Source organism: Grammomys surdaster, unplaced genomic scaffold (assembly GCF_004785775.1).
Source record: "Grammomys surdaster isolate TR1022 unplaced genomic scaffold, NIH_TR_1.0 125603, whole genome shotgun sequence".
In the NCBI taxonomy this organism is placed as follows: Eukaryota; Metazoa; Chordata; class Mammalia; order Rodentia; family Muridae; genus Grammomys; species Grammomys surdaster.
This window is the reverse complement of record NW_021620446.1, coordinates 1,631,292-1,648,670: the sequence shown is the minus strand read 5'-3', so window position 1 is coordinate 1,648,670 and position 17,379 is coordinate 1,631,292. Positions and strand designations below refer to the sequence as shown.

Below are 17,379 nucleotides of genomic sequence, written 5' to 3'. Positions count from 1 at the left end.
TCAGTGAATATCCGACTTTGACCGAGCCTGGAGGACAGAGGAGACTGAGAAGAGCCTGTCCTTCAAGTGTCCTGACTCCAGTGGCCTATATGAGTGACTCCCAGAATAGTGGGATTTTTCAAAGGCCATTCAATCTGGGTGCTAAGCAGAATGGGAGTGGAAGAGCCCCTGGACCCTGAGCGTCACTCAACGCCCCTACTTGACCTACTGTGGCTGGCTCTGCCAAGCCCAGGATAGGATTGGCTGACATGGCACTTGGGACTCAGCCACTGTGATCTGGGCAGCAGCTGTCCCCATGCATGACAGTGCCTCCTGGTTCTAAAGACACACTGATTGGCTCTACAGGTATTTGGGTACTTCCCGAAACCTAAAGTGAAGCGAGCCTTTACTTTAAGCAGGGCCTGGAGGAAGAAGCAGCAGCTATTGGGCCTTTCAGGAGGCTGGCAGGAAGATAGAAGGGCAGTGTCCTGTTGTTGCTGGCAGGGCAATGTTACAGCAGAAGGTAGACTCCATATCTGAGGCCTAAGTAAGATTTAGTGAGTTGTACTCAGAAGGCACACCTTGCTCTCTCCTCTTGAGGCCACAAAGAGAGAGGCTGGGAAAGTCATGGGAGCATGGTGCAATAAACACTTTGCCCTCTGTCACTTGGCATGCCCATTTTGGCCCTATGCTAGAGACTTGTTCCCCATCCTATTATGGACCTTGAAGCAGTTTCTACCTTCTGCTCTTGGTTACCACCTCATTTGAGTAGGAAGGGCAGGGAGTGTCCTTTGTCTAGAGAGAAGCTCCTGGTTGAGCAGAGAAAGGCTCTATCATGGTGAGCTGTGAGCAGGAGGGATAAGGTCATCTACCTGTCTGTTTCAGCAACTGTATCTGCTGAGCTTTAATCTTCCTGAGCTGTGTGTTCCTACCAGTGGGGTTTGAAGCTTTCAAAAAGTCAAGATTCTGAGTGTCTAGGTGGATGTCACAGTCAAGGTTAGACCACTGTTAGTCAAGAAGCTCCAGATTCTAGAGACAACAGGGTTTAGAGTCAGGCCTAGGGGTAGGCCTGACAAAGGGAGGGTGCCCCTGAGGAGTACATTCTACAGCCCAACTTTCATTCACTCACTTGTTCAGCCCTTATATGCTTGCTCATCCTCACAATCAACTCTCACAGCCACTATTTCTTCTCTCCTTTCACTGTCTATCTACTCATATACTCACTATCTGTCCATCCATCTATCCACTCATCTTCCCATTCAACTACTTACCCATCAACCTATCCACTCACCCATTATCTATTCCCATCCACCTGCCACTATTTACCCACTCATTATCAATTCACTTCTCCATCTATCCATCCATCCATCTCCTCATCCACCCATCCAGCTACTCATGTATCCATCTATCCTTCCATCTACCCATCAATTATCTGTCCTTCCACCTACACACTCACCTACCATCCATTTATCTATCCATTTATTCATCTGTCCATCAATCCACTTGCCCACCCATGAATCCACTCACCCATCCACCTGTCTATCCTAACACCCACCTGTGTATCCATCTATCATTCACCATCTACCCACCCATCCATCTAATAACTAATCAATCATTCATCTTTCCACCTCTCCATCTGTCTTCTCATCTATCTACTTACCTATCTGCTCATCCATCCATCTATCCACCCATTAGCTACACATCTACCTAACTGCCCATTCATCCAACAATCTTTCCATCCATCTGTTCACCATTACACCTTCAGAGAGTACTCTCTGTGGAGTGAGATAGGGAATGCCTGGTGGCATCACTTGTTCTTAGTGGACACTACCAGGAACAGACTAAAGTATCCTTGTTCAGGTGCTATGGGATTTATTTTGGTCCAGGCAAGGAAGTGTCACTGAAGTGTCATGTTCTGGAAGAGGAGTAGGCCACATCCATTATCGATGCCCCAGCTTGGTTCACCTCATACCTCAGATCCTGGAGCATTACACACTGCAAGGCCAAAGGACAAGACAGAGTGGTTTCCCACAGAGCTGATCAAGCCTCAAGTGGCCAACAGATGTGGCCCTTTCCGATGTGGTCCTTTCCGTTTTGATCATCATGTTCCCTATTAGTGAGCATAGGAGATCCAAATGCATAGGGGGCATTCAATGCACTTTATTATACAAAATGAGGGATCTGCAAACAGGGCAGGATTCAGAGTCCAGAGCATTCAGCATAGGGACAATTACTCCTTGGATCTGGTTGAGATGAATGCCTTCTCTCCTTCATCCTTCCTTGGGAGCCCTTGGCTCCTCTAGGGAATGGTCACTTTAGCTGATGGTGAGAAGCAGAGTTGGAGGTTTGGTCAGAGAATGAGAGGGCATAGAAGCTGGAGGATCCAGGAGCAAAAGGAGAGGCAAGTGGCAGCTGGATTGTTGGAGGCACGAGAGCAGGCCAGACGGGCAACAGGAAGCAATTTCTTGGTCAGGGCTGGGAGTGGCATCTGGCTGGAGTCTATCCTGGGAACATAGGCAAGGGTATGGGGTCCATTAGGCTAGAGTTGAGGGAGAGGCATGGCCTGCCCCCTCCACAATCCTACCTTCCTAGTGGCCATCAGATCCTACTATACCCCTTCTTATTATCTGGGGAAAGCTCCTGCTTACAGTGGTCAGTCACCTGGGAGACCTGCTGTCAGGGTGAACTCAGTATTCTTGGCCTGGACTGGTTTAAGAGGGAATACTGACTACCTCTACTAAGGCAGCTTCCTTGAATAAAACCCAGGGTTGTCCCATTTCTCAAGTACCAGTTCCCTAGAGGTAGCCCAGAAGCTGGGAGCAAGTGTGGGATGACCCCTCCAGCCCCCTTCCAGTGTTTGTTCCTGCTTCAGCAGGGCCAGCCCCTACTGCAACAGCCATAGGCCTCCTTCCACCCCAAACCAGATGGCCTCCAGCTTGGCCCAGATGCCATTTGTCAATGTCCTTGCAAACACGTGGCGCCCAGAAACCAAGATAGGCAGCTTGGCCAGGACCACCCTCAGCAGGAGGGCTGTGGGGATATCCCATTTAGTATAGCTCAGCAAAATTGCTCCCATCTTCCGGCCAACCTACCTCTAAGAATACAGCCTCAGCTTGCTTGAGCCTTTTGGCTGCCACCCTTCACCACTGTCTCAAAGCACACGGACCCGCCTGTGGTCAGGCTGGCGACAGCATGGCGCCCCTCACGTGTCTGCAGGCAGCCTGCCCTTCACCACTGTCCGGCAGCTGGCCAGACACAGGCAGTCTGCTTGCAGTTCATCGGTGGGTCTCTGTTCCTATCCTGCACTACTCTAAGTCTGGGGTCAAGCTGGCACTGGAAGGTGAGGCAGCTCTGTGCTGGGTCATCTTAGAGGACAGAGCCTTGAAGGCAGATACTAGCCATTGTCACTCACCACATGTCCTGGAGCCACTGTAAGTTCACCTCCACACCAAGGTGTGGTGAAGCCACCCACAGTGACTAACGCACTGTGGTTAGAAGGTACTCTGCAGTTTTGGAAGCATAGGAAGTGGGGCTTCTAGCAGCTGAGTCTGCACATTCTCCCATCTCCTCATACAGTAGGAAAACACTCAGCCCCTCCCTCCCCTGTGGGCAGGGGAGGGAGGGCAATCTGACCACTGTTTCTCCCTTCTACCCCAGACCAGGGATGCTCATTTCAGTTGTGTCGATACCCCCGGCAGCAGGTGGCCCAAGACCTGAGCCTTCCCCTGGGCCCCCACCACCCTTGCTGCCCAAACCAGGAAAGGACAACCAGAGACTTCAGAAGCTACTGAGAAAAGCTGCTCGGAAGAAGATGGTGGGCACGACCCCCACCTCACCTGGGGCTTTCCGTACCTCCCTGTCCCCTGTGAGTGAGGCCAGTCATGACCTGGAAACCACAGTCCTGTGTCCTGCTGAAGCCCCTCACACAGTGGCCCCTTTACCCCGCTTCCCGCACACCCCTGTTATTCATCACGTGGCGTCACCCCTGCAGAAATCCACTTTCTCTTTCAGCCTTCCCCAGCAAAGGTCTCTGGCCACACATTTCAAGGCACCTCCTAGTCTTGAAGCTCCAGCCCCAGAAAATGCCTGTCCCCGCAGTGGCTTTGCCCATGTATCTGCTCCTACAGCGGGTGGTACCCACATCACTCAAGTGCATATCCGACTGTCACCATCCTCACATATTGGGACTTCTGAGTCCCCCAGAATGGCCCTGGATGGAGATAAAAGCCTGTGTACTTCTAGCACCCAGTCTCTCATCCCAGTGGCTCATATTCGCCCACTGCCCGCTGGAGTACAGGCAGTCAGTCCTGGGCCGGAGGAGCCCCCTGTAACCAGGCCAGCACCTAGCTTTCAGGCTTCAATGAACAGAGAAAGTGGTGCTAGGGTGGTAGTACCCATAGCCCCTACATACCGCTCACCTGGAGCCTCACCTTATAAACCAGCTTCTGCAGCTTCTGAAGCAGAACATCTAGAGGAGCTACCCACAGCCAGGCCTGACATGGAGTCCAAACATGTTTCTAGCCTCCCCAGAGCCTCAGGCTCCTCAGACCTCCACCCATGCCCTGTTCCCAAAGTTACACCTAAGCCCTCCCTAAGTGGCTGGACACGTCTAAAGAAGCAGCTGATGGAGGAGGCAAAGGAGCCTGCATTTCCAGAGCTGGAGCCGAACCTGGAGCCAACGCAACCAGAGATGCCAGCCCCTGTGGGCCCACAGCCCCCTGCCTCCCGAGCCTCCAGGATGTGGGATGCAGTGTTGTACCGCATGTCACTGGCTGAGTCCCATAGAGGCCACCCTGTGGGGCCTGGAGATAGGAGCCACCCTCTGACCTGCCTCAGCCACCTGCCTTTTCTGTGCCGACCTCGTTTCAATGCCCGGAAGCTACAGGAGGTGGCCCGGCCCACTTCTACCTTCCACCCGATTGTGGAATTGCATTCCCAGCCCAAGAACTTCAACCGGACAGCAGCAGGTTGGAGGCTCCAGTGATGAAGCCAGAGTAGCCTCTGGGACTCTGGACTGTGGTGGACAGAGACTGGCTGAGGTTGAATATACAGAGAAGAGAGTCTTAGCCCTCACAAGTGAACTAGATGGGTCAGCAAGTTGCATGACCATGGTAGCTGGGTGCTAGCTGCTAAAAGGAGCCTATTGGACAGACACAGATCAATTGATGGGAACAGATATGGCAAGTGAGTCAAGTGAATGAAGCTGGGAGCGTGTGGCTGGAGGTGGTTTGGGTTGTGGAGAATGTGAACTGGAGACTGTTCATGGATGGTGGGAGCCTGACTTCAGGTCCAGGGTCTATGGTGGGGGGGGTCTAGTCCCAGTGTAAGAGGGCTTGGATGAGGGGCATTCAGCGGTACATAGGACTGGGCAATGGAGGGAGGATTTTTTGTGGTTCCATGTGTGTCCCTTCTGATTTCCTGACAGCAAGGGCTTACTGAGTAAGACTGCACTGAATGTATGGTGTAGTGAAAAATCACAGCCAAGTTTCAATAGTTGGGTACGGGTAGGTTGATCTAGAGGGCTACAAAGAGGCAGGGGCCAGGCATTGGAGAAACCCCTAAGATCTGCCAGAGTATTGCCAGCTGTGAGAGGAGAGATCCAGAAGAGGAGCCAGCAGTGGCTTCCCATTCCGGCCACCATAACAAAATTCAGCAAGGGTCAAGCTGGCAGCCCCTCCTGGGATGTGATGGGTATCATGGTTATGGATGGAGCCACCAATAAATGTGTGTATGCTACATGGACATCACTTCGTGTTCTTAAATAGGATGAGGAGAGCAGCAGAGTTCTCAGGGGCCGTCAGTTGGGTAGAGGGTCAAGGCAAGGTCTCAGCTCCTTTACTGGACATAGGATAACCCACAGTCTTAGAAGCTGTGCCACACCCGCCTTCTCCAGTGCTGGTTCACACGATGATGAACCCTACTGATAGAGCAGAAGTTCTTAAATGGAGCTTGAGTCTCCTATGGACAATTACTGGGCCAATATGACACTGCTTAAAGGGACCAAGTTCTAGGCTCCAGAGAGCTGAAGACAACTGGTAGCCAGACAGAAGATATGCCAACTCTAAGGCCAAGTCTTCAGCCTTCAAGACCTGAGATAGGGCCCACCCATGTTCTCAGGAAGACTCATGTCATTCTCTGGTCCTTCAACTCACCAGGATGTATACATGGTCTATGGTGCTGAGCCCTCATCCACAAGCACTTTCTCGTACTTCCCATGTCCAGTAGCCACGAACTTGTACCTCTTTCCAGATGGAGTGCTCTGTTAGGTGAGACTAAGTGTCAAGGAGAAGCTATGGAAGGAAAGACTGACTCTGAGAAGTCTTTGGAGATGGCAGTAGCAGCCATCTTTGATTACTCAGTTTGTTCCTATCATACAGAGCCCTACCTACCTTGATGGTGGATGAGATCTTGGAGCCTCCTTTCTGTTCCCATAGACTTTTCTTGCTCATGTCTCCAGCTACTATATCCTGGGGGAAGACACAGGCTCTATCACAGGACAGATACTCATGATGGGGCCTTTTCTTCTGCCTGGTGTTTCCTAGCTGGAAGGTGGAGGACCTACCCAGCTCACTTTTGACAGGGAGGAAAGGAGAATCATACTGCGTGTTTATCAGGACAGGATGGATTTTTCCTTGAGCCCTGAAGCCTGACCATCCACACTCCACTTTGGCTACCCCAGATTTGCTTTCCAAAGGACACCCATTCCCCCACTCCATGTTGGCTATCTTCCCATTCTCAGTCTTCCCAGTTTGGCCTGCCTGGGGAAGACTCCTACCTGGCAGGAGGGTGCCTTGGAAGCAGACTGAGTCTGCACCTCTCCTGTTTCCCAACGAGTCTTGGTACTGGCTACGGCCATGCTGGGCAGCTCTATGGAGGGCTGGCGGGACAGCTTGGGAGTTCGGCTAGCAGACTGTAGAGGAGACAGAACCCCAAGACAATCACCATGGTAGACATCAGCAGCCCTCCTTCATCTTTGCATTTGTTGGAGGTGAGGATTCAGGACAGATGTCCTATCCTTTATTTGGCACCCTATGAGCTACCCCCATCTCTGCCTCATACTACATTCATGTCTTGGGGCTGGAGAAGCATTAGTTGGATGGAATATGTAAGTTAGATGGAGAAGTTATTCCCTGTGATGGAGGAATACCTGAAGAAAGAGTGTTGGTTGAATAGAAGGATGTGAGCTTGATAGAGGAGGACTCACAATGGAATAGAGAAAGAGCATATAGAAGAATGTTGCTTGAATGGAGGGCTGCTGGTTGTGTAGAGAGACACTGATTGGATGGAGGGGAACTAGTTAGATAAAGAGATACTGATTGGATACAGGGTGTTGGTTAAGTGGAGGGGTATTAAATGAAGAACAATGCTGATGAAGGGGTATAGGTTAGATGGAGGGATGTTGTTTAAGTAAGTGGGCTTTGTTAGACGGAGGAAGGGCATGTTGCATAGTGGGAGGGGCACTGGTTGAATGGGGTGTATGAACAAACAGAGCATGCCTGTTGTGATGTAAGAGACCTAGGGTTTATGGAAGAGGCAATGTGAGTTGATGGAAGGACACTGGTTAAGTAGAGAGTGGGAGATGATGGGATGGAGAGAGTTGCTTAGGAAGATGGGTGATGGCATATTAAAGAGAAGCTTTGGCCTCAGAGAACTGAGTATACTTCACCTCCGTGGCCTGGGTGTACTGCTGCAGGCGCTCATCGATGGTGGAAATAGGCAAGGTTGGTTGAGACTTCTTCACACTGTTGCTAGGAGTAAAAGAAAGGATAAGCCTTATTTTACCTTCCAAAGTCCTCCCAGCACACCCAAAGCCCCTCCCAGAGCACTACATCCCGATCTCCACCGACAGCCACTCTCCCACCCTGTCTTTGAGAATGCCAGAGACCAGGTCGACTCACCTCTTTTTAATGGAGCGGTTCAGGGACTCTGTCCTATCAGCCAACTGTGGAAGATGTGCAGAGGTGTGGGTCACAGATAGCAACATCAGGCTCATGACCCCAGTGAGTCTCCCCACTGGGTACCCAACCCCACTTCCATATCACAGGGGTTTATGAGTACAGCAGGGGGTGAGGAGAACATGAAAAGCAGACATAAACTGCAATAAAAGGGGTGCTCAGGCTTCACCTACTTTGGTGGTGGGGCTCAGGGGAGGTGAACTCAGTTCAACAGTGTCTTCCAAGGTCAAAGGGCTGGGGGTCCTGGCCTGATGATTTATCAGATGCTAGGGATAAGAAACACAGGCAGCTTAGATGACCCCTCCCTGCACCCTCCTGCCCCACCCAGGGCCTGTCAGAGCATCGGACTTCCCCTTCAGGGGCCTCAGGCCTGGTCTGGCCCTGACATGCTATAACTCTGGAATCCCTGACTGCAGGGAAGAGTCTCTTGGTCATGGAGGAGGAACTTGCCCAGAAGGTCATCAACCTCACCACCCTCCAAAAATATGTCCTGGAAGGACTCAAGTATAGGGTTGGGGCTGATGTCTCTTCTAGGCCAGTTTATGAGACCACAGTACCCATGGGGTTTCACAGCCCCAGCCCCTGAGGAAGCTCTCACCTCTTCTGCCTCCCCAGAACCTCCGATAGCATCCTCTGGATTGGGCTCCCTGTGGCTCAGGTTTGACTCCTCCAAGTGGTCATTAGCTTGGTGAGAACTATGGGAGAAAAGGGAGACAAAGACAATAGTAGAGGATCATTTTTGCTTGGTTCTAAGCTATCTACAGTTCCAAGCCTTTGGTATGTCATCTGTAAAATGGGGCAGTCCAATGAGTTGGTACATAGGGCTCTTAAGACCACAGTGATTAAAAAAAAAAAACAACAACAACAAAACATTGTTTTTTTACCACCCCCCCCAGCCCTTTCTCTTTCAATATTTATTTAAAGAGAGACAGGAGTGTGTCAGAAGCCAACTGAGGGAGTCAGTGCTCTCCTACCACCACGTGGGTCCTGGGCATCTACTCAGGGTGTTAGGCTTAGCAAGCACCTTTACCCACTAAGCATCTTACAGGTCCAGCCACAGCACTTACATAAAAGGATGTATAGGGCTTTGTTCAAAGTCAGCACAGTCTTCTACAGCCTCTGTGCTGAGGGGTCCTAAAAGACCCCTTTGAAGACATTAGCTACTCACTGTATAGGGCCACCCAAGTACTGAAGCTGGATGCTTCCTACAGCAACTATCTGGGCAAGGCCAGCTTCTAGGGGCTTTTCCTCTGTCCATATATAGGCAAAATGGGTCAGCGGAACATAACATTGAGGAGAGACCATTGGAGGCCTAGGGTCAGAATGTTTAGGGGTGCTGGGTCAGCAGATGAAATACTCAAGGGAAGGGACTGCATTACTGAGGCGAGGGGCCTTGGGGAGGGGCAGCTAGCCAATGGGCAGCCAGGCGTGACTCTGTGTTTGAGCGGCTCTGAACCTGGAGGAGAAGATAGTAAATTCTTGTATTTTCCATGATGTCAGGCCCCTTGGTAAATGTGCCAGCCAAAACCCAAACCCACCGCCCAAGGTGGGCTGGGGTCGGAGCCAGCAGCAGCCACACAGAGGGGCCATTCAAGAGCTGGTGGGCCAGGCAGTCTGGCGGGTTTGAGGGTTAGGGCGGTGGCTGCAGCACCAGAGCTCTGCTGGAAGATCTAAAGTGCCCCCTGCTGTTAAGCAGGAGAAAGAAGTGAGCTAAGGGCAGGGCTGTAGCAGCAGCCTGCCTAGAAACCCAGAATAGGTAGAAAGTACGCAGGCAGATAAGGGGAAATCGAGGTTGGTGATGGGCAGACCCAGGATAGCTGGCAGTGGGCAGGCTCAGAACCAGGGCCCCAGGAAAAGACAGGGATTTTGTGAGTTGAAACTGAAGTTCATTAAATGAGAAGAGTTCAGCAGTTGCTCCTGCTGGCCCAGGGGCCTCTTAGGGGATAGGAGTGGGGTAATTGCTAAGGGAAGACAGCTCAGCCTTTGGCTCTGGCTCACTCAAGGCAATAGGGCCCTAGCCTCCAATTTTGGGGCTCCCTAGCAGGGCTGAAGCCCCTAGGCCTGATGGAAAAGGCAGACTTATGCTCACACCTGGCCCTGAACAGTGTGGGAAGGCAAGGTGAGACTTCATCAGCAGCCCCTCATCTCCAGACCCAAGGGGACTTTGGGCCTCCGTTCATCCTGATTTAGACAGGCACACACGTCCACACATCTGGAAAACGTGTCCCCTGGGCCGCCTCACAGGCTCACATCTGGAAGTACCTGCTCCCCTTCGTGGGAATGGAGTTCAGCCAGCCTGGGGAGGGCTGGCGGGCGTGGGCTGTACATTACGTAAGTGGGCTGCAGCTGTGTGCTGATGTGGCAGCCCCCCCAGTTGGCCGCAGCTAGTCAGGATGGGGCCCCCCAGCCCTGGGGAACCCAGCAATGCAATATCCCCATTACTCTTCCCCTGTAGCCCCCTCACTGGCCATCCTGCCCTCTATCTCCCTTTCTTCCTACCTCCCTATCTTCTTCATACTCTGAGCAACATTTTTCCCCCCCAAGGGGAAGGGTAGGCAGAAAGAATTGTCCAGGCCCAGGCTGGGGTCAGAGAGAGCCAGTGCCTTGGTCCACACTTGCCTCTCCTCTGTTTGTTTCTCTCCTGGACTCTCACTTTGAGAGGGCTCAGTCCCCTCTGCAGTCCCCTCATTCCCCAAGAATTGCTGCCGTGGCTCCGACTTTTGGGACCAGTCACCGAAACCCTCATCTTCATCCAGTTCAGAGGACTTGAGGCTGAGGCTGAAAGGGCGGTGGAAGAGAGGGTTAGGGATGATCTTCATGCCACAGCCTATGTTCCTTCCCTTGTCTCTTCCCTTCAACCCTGACTCCCAGTAGGAGAGTGACCATCTGCTTCAGAGGTGGCTCTCCATGGCTAAGTTTGTCTCCTTGTGGGCTGAAATCACCCAAGGTAAAGCTGTGCATTCCCTAGGAGCCTATAGCTTCCCGAGAGCAGAGATGTGCTTGTTTTCCTTATTCGTCTAGGGTTCCCTGAGGGCAGGACTACGGCTCTACCATCAGCCTAGAGTTCCATGAGGGCAGGGCTGTGGCTCTACCATCAGTCTAGGGTTCCATGAGGGTAGGGCTGTGGCTCTACCATTAGTCTAGTACTCCCCAAGGACTCAGCTATGGCTCCACCATCATTCTAGGGCTCCCTGAGGGTAGACTATGGCCCCATCATCAATCTGGGGCTCCCTGAGGGTCAGGCTATACATCCTTTATTAGTCTATGACTCCTTGAGAGTACAGCTATGCCTTCTCCTTCAATGGAAGGCTCTCTGAGAGTAGGACTATGCCTCCACCATCAGCCCAGGACTCCCTGAGTACAAGGCTATGCCTCTCCATCAGTCTAGGGCTCCCTGAGGGCATGGCTGTGCTTCCTTCATCTATCCTCAGCTCCCCTAAAGCAGGGCTCTGCTTCTTCCTTAAGTCTAGGGCTCCACAAGAGAGGACTGTGTTTTCCTCCATCTATCTAGGGTTTCTTGAAACTGCTGTGGTCTTCAGGCTGGTCCTCATAGCCTTTCTCAAGCTACAGGGTGAGCTACTGGGTAAGAAGGAGTTGGGGGCTAGCGAGGACCCAGTAACTGAAGACCTGGCTGAAAGGCCATGACCCCAGCAGCACCCCACCCCGCCCAAAGCTGCTGACTCCGAGAAAATGGAACAAAACAGGGCCAGGAGGAAGGGGAGAGTTATTGGAAAAACAGCCCAGCCCAGCCGCGGAGGCCTCCTGGGCCTGAGGAGGAAACGAGCCGGCCCGTGGCCGCCAACTTGGACGTGGCCTCCGTGAGTCACCGGCAGCCAGGAGTTTGGGCGGGGGGCTTGGGAGCCAGGGCCTCATGGCTGGGGTCAGCACCAGTCCAAGCCAGGGCTGGGGCCATTCAGGGTGTCCAGAGCCTGAGTCAGGGCCCCTGGAGGTTGGGAGGGGAGGCCTCACATAACTTTGTGGACCCTTTCCTTTGGCTCATCAGCATCCCACAGATGGTGTTTACTGGAGACTGTAATGATGCTTGTCCCAAGAGCCAGTCCCTTCCTCTAATTCCTATACTGTGGCTCCAAGGCCAGGACTGACCCCCAATATGTGTTTCTGCCCAGGTCTTGTGTGGCAGTAAATAGGGGTCTGGGACCCAGCAGCTTACAGTGCCTGTTGTCCTGGCTGTTCCAGGGAACCGTCATCTTCATCTTCTTCATCTTTGTCCTGGTCCTGCAGCTGCCTCTCTCGCTCCCGTTGGCGCTGCTCACGGGCAGCCTCTTCTTCATCTTCTTCTCTCCACTGAGTTGTGAGCCTGGAGGGCAGACACAGAGACAGTCAGGCTACATGACTGAGAAAGTCATACCATGAGTGACATACAAGGGTAATGGACAAGCCCTGTTACCAGCTGGTGAGGGTAAGCCCCTGGACCAGTCTGCAGACCTCAGTTTGGTCTAAGATAAAGGCTATGGACTGGAGAGATGGCTCAGTGGTTAAGAGCACTGACTGCTCTTCCAGAGGTCCTGAGTTCAATTCCCCAGCAACCACATGGTGGCTCACGACCATCTGTAATGGAGTCTGATGTACTCTTCTAATATGTGTCTGAAGACAGCTACAGTGTACTCATATAAAGATAAATAAATAAATAAATAAATAAAGGCTATGCAAAGGTAGTATAAAAGTGCCTGTGGCCAGGGGGTTAATCCCAGGGCTCTACATACAGATGACCCTCTGGAAGAGACATCAGTGTTCACATAGGCTTCAGGCAAACCAGTGTTGGGGCTGATGACCAACTGTCCTGTCCTGCTGGCTGCCTCCTAAGTTAGAGCAGAGTTCCCTTGTTTCATGTGGGGGACCAAAGAAGGCTTTGGAAAAGGTGACAGAGAGTCCAGATAGAGAATCTTGGCCATGGCTGCCAGTCAGATAGCTACCTCTAAGGTCCCCATCTGGAACTTTCTTTCCTGCATCCTAAGAATGCCATGTGGGTAGCTAGCACACAGTCTCCAAGTGTGAAACTGCATCTAGTAGCCACCAGGTCAGGCTTTCTTTGTCTTTCTACAGCCCCTTCTTCTCTCTACCTTGCACTTAAGGAGCTTAAAGTACCCCACCCTTACCCCAGGGTTCTCTGCGGAGTCTCTCTGGGTTGTTTTGAAGGTGAGGAAACTAAGGCAAGCAATATCTACAGCCCTCAGAGCAGGCTGACATTCAGGCTCCTTAGAATCCCTTTCCCTAAGCCAGGGAACAGTCAGAGGAATCAGGCTTGTTGGGCCCAGAGGATCTAGAGACCCTACACAGCAAACCTGTGCTTCTGGTGTCTAGTAGATACCTTAGGCCTTGGCCACTGCCCCTTAGCCAACCCTCCCCTCCCCCCTGCAAAAAAAAACAGCTGGAGCTGAGAGGGACTGGGTCCTTTGTTTCTACAGTTCTTACTGCCCCAGGCCCAAGGTGCCTGAATTGCTCAGAGTTGTCTCCCTTCTGGGGTCTCTGTGCTTCTCGGGCAGTGTCCGCCGAATGACCCCACATCCCGCTCCCCCCTGGGCCTCAGTCCCCTGGCCAGGAAGCCCTGCCAGTACATGATCTAATCTCTCCAGGTCTCCCCTAAGCCTCTCAGACGAAAGCCAGGCCTCTCCGCAGGCTCCGGGATGAGGTTCACTCCTCCCTCACCCCCCCACCTCCCTCCCCACCAGCCACATGGGACTCCAGCCATGCAAGCTGCCTGCCCGCTCCTACCTCACACCCCCAAGCCGAGCTGCCTGCCTCAGCCTCAGAAGGGCCTTCAACTTCCAGCCTGAGAAAGCCTTTTAATTCCCTACACCTGGCTCCCATCACAGGCAGATGCCGAAGGCCTCCTGGCTCCCTCCATGGCCTCAATCAATATTGGGGCCGCTCTTGGCCCCTCTCCACGTAGTGAAGTACAGCTTTGTGTGCTGGGGGCTGTGGGTCGCTCCTTGCATACACGTTTACCAGCAGCCCCCCAAAAATATCAGGGCAGAGTGGGTGGGGAGAAGAGAACTCCACATTCTGCCTGCTTCAGAGGCAGACCATAAAGAGATACCCCCTGGGGTCAGTTTGTTCTTGCTCTCTGAACCTATGCATGTGCAGGGTAAGTGTACATGTGTTTGAACTTACGTGTAAAGTTCTTATTTGCGTGTGCAAAGACTGGGTCACAAGGCTAAGCTCAGCTCTGTGAGTATGGATATCTTGAGTAGGGGGGTCTCACTTTGAATGGCACCAGAACCTCACTTGTTCTAACAAGGGCAACCTCCCTGCAAGCATTTTTACGTGCAGGACCCCTTGGGGTACTTCACTCTTGGAGCAGAAAGTCCAAGCTACCACAGTCTGTCACCAGCATGCAAAGCCTGGGGAAAGGGACTGGGGGTGGGGGGGTGGGGGCTTGGTTTGCAATGAATATAGGAATGACTACAGGGACCCCAAACACAGATCTCTCTCCTGACCTGGGTGCAGGACACATACACATCTGATGTGGCCACGTAGGCAGACACACACACACACACACACACACACACACACACACACGCCCACAGGAGTACACAGGGTCACTCTCAAACATGTGCAGGCAAGGGCAGGGAACAGGGGATCACAAACAGCAGGTCCCATTCCCTCCCAAGCTCCCTCAGGGGGCCGCCCCTGCCTCACTATTTACTGTTTTGCTAACCATCACCCCGACAACGTGGTGCCGGCCTGAGCCTGGGACTGGCAGGAGGCCAAAGTGTATTTTCTGAGAACATCCTTTGTGGGACCCACACCCCTCCAAAGTTACCCTAACTTAGCTCTTCCTGGACAAAGTCTTGGGGACATAGTGGGGATACAGGGTAGGGGTCTACTATCATCACCCCCAATTCCTTGCTGGAAAGAAGCGTGTCCTAGCTCCTGACCCTGCTCTGAGGCTGAGGAGGCCTGGGGCCCCTTTCCCCTGCCTCTTCCCTCCTGCCTGCCTCAAGCAATGAGTAATGCGCCCCCTCCCCATGACCTCACCCCTTCACTATTCCACAGCTGGGCTCCGTTCTGGGAACTGGAAGGGGGTGGCTCTCCTGGGGTGGGGTGGGGTGGGGGCCTCTGGCCTGGGAAAGGCGCCCCCCGGCCAGCAGCCCAGACCCCTTGGCACGTTATTCGGAGCTGTCAAGACTCTGGCGATGGCCGCCCCGCCCGTGGCCCTGGCCCCGCGCAGCTGCAAGGGATTTGGCGTTCCCGTACAAACGCAATCAGGCCATTTCCTGAGTCTGTTCTGGCTCGGGGGGCCCAGGGCTCAGCCTAGGGGCTGAGGAATGGGGCCCTGTCCCCCCACATCCTGCCCACGCAGTCACAAGCTTACCACAGGCTGGGGTTGGGGTTGGAGCTGGGTCTGAGGCTGGGGCCCCACCCAGGTGCTCCAGGGAGTTCAGACCCCGACCAGCTCCCACTCTGAATAGAGTTCTTTAACGCAAGGCAGTCGCCCCTGCCTTCTGCACCCCTGCTCAATGTTATGTCCCTCTTCACCCTCTGCACCCCTACCCCATCGCCCACTACTTAGATCCTGCTTCGAGCCAGGAGTGCCCATCCTGGATCCAGTCCTCCCAGTTACCCACCCTCTTTGTTCTCCCAAGAATAATTCCAGGTTGCAGGCTTCAGTCCCTGTTGCAATTCTGCCCCCTGCAGGCTGCCCATATGACTGCCCCCTCCAGCCAATTGGAACTCAAAGGTCAGTACCTGTACTGTTTCTACACTCCCCAGGGAAACACTAGAGAGGACTGGGGAGTGGGATCCCCCAGGCCTCCGACAGGGACCCTGCCCATCACCATCTCCTGAGTAGCAGGGAACTGGAAGGAGTGAGGAGACTGGGGGCAGCCACCAGGAGTGATTGAATTGACTCTCTGGGACCACCAGGCTCTCTTGCCCTTAGGGGAGTATCTTCCTCAAGGTCACAACTGGGAGAAGGGGCAGAACAAGGGAAAAAAAACCCTGGTGCAGTCTCCCAGTCATAGAGGCAGACCTCTGAAGGGGGATTCAGGGTCAGTCTTGAGTGATTGCTGTAGGCCCCCACCCATGTCTCACACTTCTGAGCACCAGTTCCTGGAGCTGCTAGCTGCAGGACCCATTGATTGTTGGATATAGGGGTCTCATTTCCTATGGACAATCTACAGAGGGGTTTGGCTTAATTACCACTCACCTCTGGAAAGAGGCGTGGAGTTGAGAATGTGGAATGAGCTCAGAGTGCAGAGCCTGGTTAGTGGGTGAGTGGTTTTGTAAGGCAGGCAGGAGAGTACAAGCTCCCTCTCTGAGGCTAAGATGAGGAGAAAGGAACCTGGTCCCCATCCCTGGACACCTGGTTCTGGTCCAGTAGTCTCTCATTCATCTTTTTAGCATAGCATGGACATGGTGGGGTTACTCTTTTCTTCTTGTCAGGGTCATTGTATGGAGGTTGTACTGAATTGGGCAAGACCCTGTCTCCACTGCCCAGAAAAGCACTGCCATAAGTTGGTTGAAGGGAGAGGCATGATCTTGACCACATTTATGAAGGATGAATGGGACCTTTAGGCCAGAGAGAAGGAGAGTGACATGAAGTCAACCATTCAAGAAGTCTGTAGACCTCAGAGGGACTCCGTGGCCTGCAGGGTGGCCTCTTCAGGCATGAGTGAATCCCACATTCAGGAAGCTCTGGTTCTGTTCGGGAGCTGGTGTGGAAGGATAGAGGAGTGAGATGCAGGCCAGAAGTAAGTAGGAGGGAGAAGCCAGCTCTGTTCTTAGCTGGGAATGGGGGACAGGGACGTGGCCTTCAGAATAGCCCAGTGTCCATGACATGTGCAGCAAGACCTGGGCCTAGGCTGAGAGAGACACTGAATGGAGCCTGAATCTGCAGCATGGGATGAGAGGGCCCCTGGAGACAGTCAGTACTAGGTCATGGCTGCCAGAGCCCCATCTCAAGGTAGAGACCTCTAAGGGGTCCTGCAGCCTGAGTAGCTCAGAGGTAGCCAAGGGGTTTGGGGGTAGATGGTATAGGGAAGGCTGGGTTATTTGGGTGCCTGGTACCCAGGCCTTCCCACCCCAGGGTACTGTCACTGTGGGCAACACATGCACCCAGGAGAGGAGGAAAAAACACCCAAGTTAATACCGGGAGGCTCAGCCTCAGTGGCTCAGATTCTCAGGCTGCTGCCCTGGGTCACAGGAATCCTAGACAACCAAGCACACTATGGCATCTGGGCTTCCCACTTTTAAGAACTGAGCCCTCTGTTCTGTTCTGAGTGTTTTGTCTGCCCTGTCCTCGGGACACACAAGCAGCCCACATTCTTGGGACTTGGTTAGTGTTATCTGTGCAAGGGATAGCCCTGAAGGGTTATGGTAGCCAAGCCTAAGGGGTGGGTCTTAGGAAGATTAAAAAGTTAGGATTGGTTGGTTGGAGCTATGGAAGTCATAGAAGGTTCTAGGCAGGGAGAAGAGATACTCA

At 53.0% G+C, this 17,379-nt stretch overlaps 1 protein-coding gene across 2 annotated transcripts in view; it reads right to left on the bottom strand.

The window, feature by feature from the left end:
• Positions 1–2,119: 2,119 nt before the first annotated feature.
• The window catches only part of Lsp1 (lymphocyte specific protein 1), a 34,074-nt gene continuing 18,814 nt past the window's right edge, over positions 2,120–17,379 (bottom strand). The window contains exons 2-11 of one of the 2 annotated variants that reach the window (XM_028786916.1): positions 12,106–12,252; positions 10,554–10,712; positions 8,533–8,629; positions 8,108–8,200; positions 7,878–7,921; positions 7,646–7,727; positions 6,755–6,889; positions 6,369–6,446; positions 6,132–6,238; positions 2,120–2,483 (exon numbers count right to left, since the gene is read on the bottom strand). In XM_028786916.1, the coding sequence (XP_028642749.1) occupies positions 6,149–6,238; positions 6,369–6,446; positions 6,755–6,889; positions 7,646–7,727; positions 7,878–7,921; positions 8,108–8,200; positions 8,533–8,629; positions 10,554–10,712; positions 12,106–12,252 (925 nt within the window). In that variant the 3' untranslated portion in view covers positions 2,120–2,483; positions 6,132–6,148. The remainder of the gene's footprint in view (positions 2,484–6,131; positions 6,239–6,368; positions 6,447–6,754; positions 6,890–7,645; positions 7,728–7,877; positions 7,922–8,107; positions 8,201–8,532; positions 8,630–10,553; positions 10,713–12,105; positions 12,253–17,379) is intronic. The other variant, XM_028786917.1, reaches the window with a different exon arrangement.